Genomic DNA, 11,562 nt, shown 5'->3' on the forward strand with positions numbered 1-11,562 from the left:
GAAGACAAGGTTAGGTCATTCTTTGGCTGTTCCACTGTATCAGAGTCACAAATATATATATATATGTATGTGCAGCCAAGCTCTTTCAAATCTCCATGTCGGTTTGTTTTTGTGGATAAACAATTTTATATGGCTGTGGAAGTGTGTTTCATTTGTCACTGTCTTCAAGGGGCAAGTGCTTATTGATTGGGCCTGAGAATGTAAGCTATGGAACAATCAGCCAGTGAAGAAAAATTGCTTTGAGCGGGGGAAACTGGAGGATTTTATATTGAGTTGTGTAATCATAAACATGTTGCCAGATAGGGGGTCTTAATGAGAGGCCTTCAAGGATATAATATTTTTTTTCCAAAAACATGTAATTTATTTTCTCATTCTTTTTGGTCTCCTTATCAGTGCAAGTTGATTACAATTCCAGTCAAGTGGGTTGTGGGCTTTGGCATGAGTGATCTCAAAGAAGAGGATAGGGAAAATGGGAGAATGCACATGGATTTACCAAAGTGCCATCATAGCCTTTACAATGTGAAAAATGTATATATTGTGAAATACCAGCCATTCCAGTGAAACACATTGTGCCTTTAAACTGTGTCACAACAGCATAGTATAGCAAAGCCTCCTGAATATACTTATTGTAGGTTTGACATTACAGTCAAATGTCCTATGTGTCATACCTATTAGACTATTGCTGTCTTTTATGAAGCAAAGACATATTCATCATGCTTTAGCAGTGTGTGTGTCCATGGCGCATCGTTATGAAAGGCAGTGTGCAGCCGTATGTGTTCCTGTATGGATGGAAGTTGTTTCCTGTCTTCTATTTTTTATTCTTTAGTTTGCCCTCCAGCCTCCACTGTGGTTTCTCCTGTTGACTTCAGTAACGGGTCTCTGCTCATACACAGGGTTACATAACCATAAAGCTAAAATATTCTCAAACAGGTCACCCTCAGAGAGAACAATAACAACCTCATCCACTCTCATTCAAACGAAACAAAAACTCTGCCCCAGAGTTGAACGTTGAACTGAAAGTCTGACAAGGTTGGTTTAGTCCAAGTAGAGCAGTCGGCTACTAAAAATGCAAACAAGAAAATAAAAAAATCCCAGCCTGAGCGGACTTGACCGCAGACAGAACCTCTCAGACGCATTGAATTGCACAAGGGGGAACCTGCATAAAGGTTTAGACACACCAGTCATCTGTGGATAATTGACCTTGTCTGCTGTTTTCCCCCATCATCAACAGAGAGCACTTCCATGCCTACTTTCATTAGCCCAACGCAAAGCTCTCCTTCAGCCAGCTGAGGGCTTCATGCATAACGGCAACACTGAAACCTACGCAACTACTTAATCCTATTAATCTAGCCTCATTTGTGACTCTGATATCGACTTTTTATATCCTAGCAATAGTCGGCTGTCTCTAATTTTTTCTCTTGCATGCTTTAGCTGATCATCTATACCGTGCTTGCTAACCACACTGTCAAACTCACACTCATCTAATTATGGATGACAAAGTGTGACTCTCCGGGAGAAAAGTCAAGAACAAACAATCAGTTGATAATTAATACAACGATAATGTATTATTTTTGATCCATTTTGTAAACTAATGGCAGGATTAACTTATTGTATGCCTTATAGGCATATAAGGCATATACAAAATCCCAGCTCTGCGCATGAACACTGACACCAACTGCAGTGGCTGGGACTCAAAGAAGAGCCACGTTCAGCCTGTTTTGGGTCAGGTAGCCTGCCTCAAGTAATGAATATAAAAAGGTCCAAAGTAAACAAGGGGCTGTGTAAGCCTGTGCCAGCCTTGTGTGTGTGTGTGTGTGTGTGTGTGTGTGTGTGTGTGTGTGTGTGTGTGTGTGTGTGTGTGTGTGTGTGTGTGTGTGTGTGTGTGTGTGTGTGTTTGAGTACACTGTCAGGATGTTGACATGTACTACTTTACATGTAAATTCAACAGTGATTCACCTTCTTGTGAACCCCACTGAGAGTTGTTCCGGTGACGATCTTAAACGGCAGGTGTGTGTGATTTAAAGTGCCGGGGTGAAGTCTGTCCTCTCTAAAGACTCTTTTCAGCAAATCGTGTCTAGAAGAAACTTTAACTTTAGAAAGTGTCAACACAGAACTGATGGATAATTTGTTTGTTTATTATTATTATTGTGCTTGTTGGTGCTCAGTTGTCACTTATTAGAATGCTATCTATTTAGATGTAAAGGTAGCATGTATGCTAGCACTCACTAGTAAATAGTTTACAGCAGTGTATTCCAAGTGGATAGGATTAGTCCTTCATTTTAGACCCTCCATCATCTCTCCTCCTCACCTTCTAGCATATAAATTGTCCCCCACAGCCAAACCTACTTGATCCAGCTATATGAATATGAAACACACACACACACAGAAGAAAAAGCAGCAAGCAAATCCCATTCAACCTAATGGAACTGCAGCCTTTAAGGGGTCTCAAACTCGCGGCCCGGGGGCCAATTGAGGCCCGCAGGATGATATTTTGTGGCCCCCTACTTGACATCAAATTTTAGTGTTAGTGCGGCCCACGCGTTGTTGTCAAACGCACCTTTTTGCTGAGTGGCTTCCCACGCTTTTTTATTGCTTGTGATAGGGTGACCAGATGTCCCGGTTTTGCCGGTACAGTCCCAATTTTGAGTCGCGTGTCTTGAGTCCCGACAAAAGCCAAAGGACAGTAAAATGTCCCGGTTTCCACCAACCGCTATGAAACGTCCCATGTCAGCGATACCATAGCCAACGTGATCTAATGATAGCCCAATCATTAACTTAGATTGGGTCAGTTGTGCTCCTTTTTTCTGTTGAATAATTGATGCGGCCCAGCCTGACCCAGACTCTACCTCCAGCGGCCCCCAGGTAGGTTGAGTTTGAGACCCCTAACATAAGATAAAAGGTACTAATATATTTTTCTTGATATAAAGATGGGGCGTTGTTGTCAAAATAAAGAATAATGAACAATATTAATTCCTACATGATGATATTTGGGTTTTATTTCCAAAAATAAATGTTCACTAGTAATAGTAACTAGTGTATGTGCAGCCCTAAGAGTAGAGCACATTTAGGCTACCACACCACACGCAGTTGTAATGGCCCAAAAATACCAGATGATATCTATCTAGTATTTAGCCTTATATCAAAAGATTGATCCTAAAAGAAGATATCTTACAGATTAATCAAGTTTATTTGAAGAACATTATCATAAAAACGACCATAGTTGACCAAAGTGCTGTTCAGTTAGATGCCACAACGTGGGCACACATTATAAGAAACAAAACATATCAGATACAATGAGTAAGAGTACATAAAAAACAGGGCAACAAAACGTTTTATAAGTGTTGGTGGAGGGGGCCGACCTGACGGTGCCAGCCTATGCAAGTCTTTGTAAACCAAACTGTACAAAATATATTCTGAAGCATATGGAGGGTCACTGGTGAATCAGGGGTGAAGTGTCCATCTACCTGGAGACAGTCAGAGAGCGGCAGCAGCATTTGGACCAGTTGTAATCGTGACATGGAGGACTGAACTTTCCCAAATTATAGGGAGTTACAGTAATCCAGTCGAGACTTTTGCTGTCGAAGATTTTTGGCAGAGGTTTTGACGTAGGTAGCTAGCTGGCCCAGGTTTTAAGTAATTATGTTTGTGGAATCGGGAGGGAGTTTCAGATTTCAGTTTCAGATTTATTATTATTTAATTTAAGAAAGTTTTGGGCCATGCAGCAGTATGTCCTCAAAGCCCATGTAAATGGAATAAATAATTGGTCCAAGAATAGAACATTGGGGGACCCCCCAGGTAATATTATCTGAGGGAGGAATAAAGTGCCTATAGAAAGGCCTATATTGTTGTTCAGATAGGTATTTTGATACTTAAGGCTGGGCGGATTTTGTACTCTGGAGGGCCCTGATACCAGATTTTAATTGTGTTGCAATTAATTCAGAAATAAAATCAACTGTGAATCATTTTTTAAAGACATTTTAATTTAGATGTGGGTCTGACATCGTTGAGAATAGAGGCATCTAGGTATGGGCTCATTAAAGAGAGGCTTGACAACTGTGTATTTAAAACAGGTTGAAACAGGACTGCTGGGCCGCTATTAATAAGGCAGAGGACGCCAATGGGCCTGAAAGCAAAGCATTTCACCCTCTCCAAGATAACCACAAGACCAGTCCTTTATTACAGGACTTACTCCTCTGCTTCATCAAGTTAGACGGGCAGTATACCCCAAAAAAGAAATTGTTTGTTGTTGTTTATTATTATCATTATTTATTTTGTCACTGTTCCTCAATTAGACCATCATTGTGTAAAATCATATGTTTTCGCCAGCATACACCAACGATAGTACTAGCATTGAAAAAAAGTTGTGCAAAGTTGCCGTGGGTCGTAGCCAAGCGGATCGAATGTCCCTCCCTCCTAGAGCGGCTGTGAGCTCGACCAACATCAAACAAGACAACACTGAAGTTCAATTCAACATGGAACCACCAACAGGTGTCCTTTTGGACAGAGTGTGGGGAGGTGTGGAAGCTCTCGCTAGGAGGAAAGTATTTCTCAACACTGAGATAAGTGGATAAGTGGAGGCTGTTGAGAGGTGGCGGGGATTGCAACATTTTCTGTCGCTGGCACCAAAAAAAGCAAACAAAAACAACAACAAACACCCCAAAAAAGATGCCTGTGACTTTGAGAGAGAGTGGAGGGGGGGGGGGGGCTTTTAGGCCAGCCAATCCCTGCTGTGGGAGCAGCTGCTTTGCGCCGCGTGTAATGGCAGGATTAAGATGGCGGTGACAGAGTGTCGCGCTCCTGACGATCAGCCTTTAGGATATTTTCTTTTTTTTTAGGCCGGGGACTGCGAGACCCTTTTCCTTTTTCATTGAAAGTTGCTTGTACACCAACAGCAACAACAATGGGTATTACCATAGCAGTGGCCTAATCCATCACGATTAGCTGTGACGATGTCATGCACACTCATCGGAGAGGGGGCGCGAGGAGCCAGGTGTTTGTCCTTGTGTTGCTGAATTATCACCTGGGCAAATACGTGCTCTTCAGCTGAGGGCAGGCGGAGGGGATTTGCATGTTTGCCGTAGGAAAATTAAGTGGAATAGTGCTTATTTGATCAATTCGGACAGCTGTGACCACGGACACAAACTTGTTCTCACGTTGTTCAATATCCTCCATACTTTGGTGAATGGATAGAAGGGATGATGTGTTTCCACAGAAAAAGATAATCGAATGAAAGATCCCCAAGGGCTAGGACACATATTACAAAAGATGTATACATGACATAATTATTTATGTAGCATTATTTCTTTCACATTATTCTTGTCCTTTTTATATTATTTTAAGTCATAGCCTTCACCTGATGTTACCATTCAATTTCATAATTTTTATCATGAATAACTGGGACAGCAGAAGTGAAGAAATGATGAATACTGCTTTTATTATGTCCTTGTTACACCATTAACCTTCCGTAGCCTCTACTCCAACATTTCTGTTCTCATCTCCTGTCAACTCTGTCAGTTGCTGCCTCGTTTATATTATCTGCTCCTGAAATGTCTGCAAATATCAATGACAGCCCTGCAATCGGGTCCACATGGATTCAGGCTTTTATTGCATATACGACATAGCGACAAGCCTCATATTAATCATATCACCTTAATATTACCCTCCGGTTTATCAGTCCACTCTGGGTTTAAAACCGGCCACCATTAACCTTGTTCCTTTGTGTGTGTGTGTGTGTGTGTGTGTGTGTGTGTGTGTGTGTGTGTGTGTGTGTATTTGTGTATTTGTGTAATAGTTCTAAAACCCAGCGTTCTCTTTAGTTCTATCCACTGATAAGGGTTTTCTTGACTTTTCGTTAGGTAAAGGTAAGTGAAGAAGTTCAGAGGTAGTTAAAACTTGTAAGACGTCCCGCTTCAATGAAGAGGCGGGGGGGGGGGGGGGGGGGTGAAACAGGTCAATAAAAGTGGCAGGTGGCAGGGGGCTTGGCTGCTACGTCAGAACAGACAAGGGTGATAGGTTATGCAACCGTTATTATTTCTGTCGCTGCTAGCAGGATATTGGGGGGCTTAAGGTGAGGAGGGGGATGCAAGAGAGCTCCCAACAGCATCATCCAAAACAAAACAACAAACTGACAAAAATCAGCGGGACAAGTCAATGGCTCATCGAGTAGAGTGCCGGTGTGCCCTTGAAGATAACTTAAGGTGCTGGTGTGGCCGCTTTTTCATTGTTTCTCATCCCGGTGCCAATAGTGTTTGATTTGAGCCGCGGTGTGTGGACTCGCCGTGAGGAATTGCATTTCAATGGCTTTTACCGCGCTTGATTAATTAGACAAGGGGATTAGCTGTTTAATATTAATATTGGAACGTTTCCACTGCGGCAACCACCTCCACGCCCAAACACACACAAACACACACAACCCCCGCCCCCCCACACACACACACTCACACACACAAACACACATCCACACTCCAGCTCCCATCCCCCTAAAGCTTCGCCTGCATCAGATAGGGCTTTGTATATCCAAACGCACAATCAAAGTGTCCCGATGAAAAGGCAGAGGCAAGTCAAAGTCACCACTGTCATTGTTCCCTGCAGGTCTAGGAAATGCCCACCAAGGAATTTCCACCCAGGGCTGGTTTATCGGCCTGATGTCCACTATCGCCCTGCTCACACTCATCCTGCTCATTGCCTGCTTTGTCAACAGAAATAAAGGAGGGAAGTATTCCGGTAGGTATTAATGCACAAAACTGCACACACACACTCTCTCACACGCACACGCGCACACACGCGCGCGCACACACACACACACACACACACACACACACACACACACACACACACACACAAACACAAAAAATATCCAATCTCACAAACACACACACACACACACACACACACACACACACACACACACACACACACACACACACACACACACACACACACACACACAGAAAGACGCATCTCCCTGAATACTAACTAATTGATGGTCTAAGCATTATTATACTTCCATTTTGGTGTTTGCTGCTAGGACGGAAATTACACATCATTGCAAATGCTATTACAGGAATACATGAGATGGAATGGTATTAGTAGTAAAAATTCCAATCTGTTCCCACCATTTGAGTTCTGTATCAAATTGACAGCCTTTTATTCTTGATACAGGCGCCGAAACACAACATGATGCCTATATGCTGAGGATATGCTAATGCTACTCAGGGGCAGCGTGGTCGGCAATGATGACATAAGCATTGTGGTATTTTAATGTTATTCTCTTTACTGGGGACAGGAGAGCCCTTACCAGCTTTATCATTCACTGCTAATAGCCATCAGTTGGTTGCCTGGCCAGCTCTCCCTAAAGTCGTCAGCAGAAATGGAAAATTAAAAAAACCAGCGCCTTCATCCCTCTTCTTAGGCTTTTATTCAGGTTGCCTTCATAGCCTCATTGATCTATTTTTCCTATTTCTCTCTCTCATTTATTCATTTTCTATTGAGCGATGGGGAACATTACCTAAACACTGTCAATCCTTTTTCGGATTTGAGTGAAGCCCCTCGCTCTCAGACATGTTTGCTCTTTGCCGGGCCCCTGGGAAACCTTTTGTTCCTCTTAAACAAAATTTTACCTGAGCCATTCAGGCTCAGGTAAAACATTGAAATGACTCTGTGAAGCGAAGGGGACATGGTAATCTACTGTCTTGCAGTCCTCCTCACAGGGTTGTAGTCTTTACACGAGCTCTTGCGGGAAACCGAAAAAAGAAAAATCTCATATTATACTTTTCTTTTTTTCTTGGCGAACAGTGAAGGAGAAAGAAGACCTTCATCCAGACGTGGAGTCCCAGGGCATGAATGATGACACATTTTGTGAATACAGGTGAGCGCTAACTACCTTGGAGCGGGTATTTAACCACAGCGCTCTCATTTGCGCATAATAGAATCACTTTGTGATATGCTAACGGTTGTTGCAACCTCTCTCTCTCTCTCTCTCTCTCTCTCTCTCTCTCTCTCTCTCTCTCTCTCTCTCTCTCTCTCTCTCTCTCTCTCTGTCTCTCTTTCATTATGTCCTTACTGCTCCTCATTATAAAAGAAACCGTACCTACATGACCCCCGCCTCCAGATGTTACACACGTGACGTTTGAGTTAGCCCCGATGAAACGGAGGCGGTTTAAACAGCAACTGGAATTCCCGAATAAGCCTTTGCTGTTTAACCAATAAGCGTCACTGTGCTCCCCAGCGAATAACATGCCCTGCCATACAAATAGAGACATTTGTGTTTTAATGCGTGCAGCGTAAGCCTAGGTTGCAATGGACAATGTTTCAATTTTGCTAACTAGTTAGCCGCATAACCCGCCCCTGAAGGGATGGTTTGATTGTATTAGTAGCGTATCTTTTCTTGGGTTCGGTCGCTGCTGCTTGTTGGGGAATTGAGCTAAACGTGTGGCTGGCCGCTGACCAGCAGGAGGCGGAAACCAATCAGTGTAATTGAAAGCAGCTCATCTCCGCGGCAGTAATATGTGGTCACGTTTCATTAATCATTTAGTGGTCCAATTCATAACTGCCTACCTCCACTCTATGACTCCCTGTGTATTCCTCCCAATCGGGGTAGGGGGCACAAAATGCAGACGTTACAAATCTCCATATAATAATCATCCAGGATTGGTTGAACTGCACGCTCCTCCTGGCCCGCTATATCACGGCGAATTTAAAACAATGGCGGTAATGTAATCTGAAATACTTTTTTTTTTTTTTCATTGGGATTTCTTTTTTACTTTTAACGATAACCCCCTACTTTTAACGATGTTTCCCATAAACAGGAGCTGTTAGAACTCTGATAATAACCCATGTTACGGTGTGTCAGCCTTACTGCTATGACCCCCCCCCCCCCCCCCCCCCCCCCCCCCCCCCCAGAATGTCCATTTGTCAGCCCTAATCGAGGAACAAAGGGTGTTAACAAATTACAAATGTCTAGCCCAGTGCGTTTGTGTGATTATTCTACACCGGTCAGCAAGAGGTGAATGCTAATGCCAATTAATGCGGTATGGAGACTTCAGCAGTTCCAGCCTGTAGCCTCACACACATGCACACACCCACGCACACACATACACACACGCACACACACACAGACACTGACACACACTCACACTCACATACCCCCAAAACACTTTGTGACGGCCAATGCAGACACAGATTGAAGCCATGAATGAAACAAGGTTATTTCTAATCTCCAATCCCTCTCTCCTCTGTGTGCTTGTGTGGGTTCCTTTATACGTCTTTACGCGTGTGCGTTTATTGGGGCGTCTGTGCGTGCGTGTGTGCCCGTGTGTGTGCCCGTGTGTGCCTGTGTGTGTGTGTGTGTGTGTGTGTGTGTGTGTGTGTGTGTGTGTGTGTGTGTGTGTGTGTGTGCGTGCACGTGACGCAGTGACAACGACGAGAAGCCACTGAAGGGCAGCCAGCGCTCGCTGAGCGGCCAGATGGCGGGCGGGGAGAGCGGCGACAGCCTGGTGGACTACGGCGACCAGGAGGTCCAGTTCAACGAGGACGGCTCCTTCATCGGCGAGTACGCCGGACACAAGGACAAGAGGGTATCCACGGAGATCAAAGGGCCCGCCCAGGCCCCGGCGTGAGGAAGCCATGACACAATTGGAGGAGGGATGAAAGGGAGGGAGGGGAGGGAGGGGAGGGAGGGAGGGAGGAGATACAACACCAGACTTCAAGGCACCACCACCCTCCTCCTCCTCCTCCTCCTCCTCCTCGAACCTCTTCGTCAGGATGAGGAAATCGTGAGGGGGGTGGAAGGAAGACATTATCTGTGCACAAAACGGTCTGAAATGTGATCTGGAATGTGTAACTGCCGACTGCACTGCCGTCCTGGCTTTATGAGGCCACGTCATGAGCGCCCAATCACCAACCCACCACTGCCGCCTGATCCATTTATAAGAGAATGGCCCTTACTAAATACTGTATATATATATTCTGTATACTTTACATTGTAGTGTATGTGTGGAGTGCTTTGTTTTCGGTTATTATTATGACCATACAGTTATTGTTTTTTGGTTTTCTTTCTGTTTTTTGGTTTTTTTTGTAAATGTAATTCTATGGTCAAGTTTGTACGTATGTTAGGAGAATGACAATGAAAATGAAGAAAAAAATAAGGTAAACGCTTTTGTCTCTCTGTCGCGTGTACCGTAGCACACAAACAATACAGGGTTGGGATATCAAGCCAATAATAGTTTTCAATTGAAGCAGATCCTATTTGCATTTTATATATTGAAATCCGTCCATTAAATATGATGTAATATGTGTACAGAGGTTAATTATTAACTTATTTTCTTTCTTTCTGCTTTATGTTTTACTTGACATAACACCAAGGGCATTGGAACAAATCTACGAGTCATCAATTGGAAGGGAATATCATTTGTGGTGTTATCTTCTTGTCTCCTTGAGTATGTTATCAGAAATGATAAGGCGTATATCATGAATCCTCATCAGTACAATTGTAACAATTTTCATTTTTTATCTAGTTTTGTTTTATTATTGTGAATGAAATTCTAATGAGCGGATTTGGAGCGGATCTTTTTAAAATCTATTCTATGGGATTGTAACTGTTTTAAAAACGATGGAGGACCACAACTGTTCATTACCACGTAAGTGTCTCTCAACAAAAGTTACTAAATAGTACCAAATCCTTCACCGCCTTAGGGCGCTGCGTATCACACTGCACTTACAAATATTTGTATGATTATAATTATTCAATATTATCAAATGTGCACATACACTTGTTTCTGTTTTTGTGCACCCCAAAAACCTAGGTTACAGTATTACAACTATATATATATATATATATATATATATATATATATATATATATATATATGAACGTAACCTAGAATCTCATTACAGTCTTTTTATTTTTGTATAGTTACTGTAATAGATAATGGACTCTTTGGTAGTCATATTACTGTTCCTTTCTTCTTCTGGTGGCTTGTAAAATGATCTTTCACAACCTTGCTTGTTACAGTAAAGCTTCATCAATATTACACTATTTCAAAAAAAGCCTTACTTGTTCTTAATATCACGAACGGCTGTTGGGTTCAGCAGGAACAGAGCTAACAGAAGCTCCCGCTGAACTTCGACCTCTGTCAAAAAATACAGCTTGTTTTGCATGTTAATAATGTTGATTTGGTGTTTTTTTTATGTCATTAAAATTGCTTTACTTTTGTAACTCTGCGATACTGATATGACTATGTCTATGTATCGGCAATATAGGTTTGAATGAAGGTATCAGACTCGACTAAATTATAAAATTGGGACACGTGTCTGTTTTTCACACACGTGAGTGCACATTTACATAAAAATGAGCCCAAAGTGACCCTTCGCCTCATCTTATCTGTCTTGTTGCTTCAGACAGAGGGATCTTGATATTGAACTTTAACGGTTAGCAACAGAAGAAGCTCTTCAAGTCATCATTCATTAAAATAAATCTAGTTTGCCATGATTTATTTTGAAGGGTGCAAAGCCTTGTAACACTCCTTTGCGTGAACCACATTCACGCAAAGATCTTAAAATTGC

General features: G+C 42.7%; 1 protein-coding gene across 7 annotated transcripts in view; it reads left to right on the forward strand.

Moving 5' to 3' along the window:
- Positions 1-11,301, forward strand: part of chl1b (cell adhesion molecule L1-like b) — a 76,444-nt gene extending 65,143 nt beyond the window's left edge. For all 7 annotated transcript variants that reach the window (XM_030374600.1, XM_030374607.1, XM_030374604.1 and 4 more), the window contains 3 exons: positions 6,592-6,723; positions 7,795-7,867; positions 9,413-11,301. In XM_030374600.1, coding sequence (XP_030230460.1) covers positions 6,592-6,723; positions 7,795-7,867; positions 9,413-9,617 — 410 coding nt within the window. In that variant the 3' untranslated portion in view covers positions 9,618-11,301. The remainder of the gene's footprint in view (positions 1-6,591; positions 6,724-7,794; positions 7,868-9,412) is intronic.
- The last annotated feature ends 261 nt before the right edge of the window (positions 11,302-11,562 follow it).

This window comes from Gadus morhua, chromosome 13, assembly GCF_902167405.1.
Source record: "Gadus morhua chromosome 13, gadMor3.0, whole genome shotgun sequence".
Lineage (NCBI taxonomy): Eukaryota > Metazoa > Chordata > Actinopteri > Gadiformes > Gadidae > Gadus > Gadus morhua.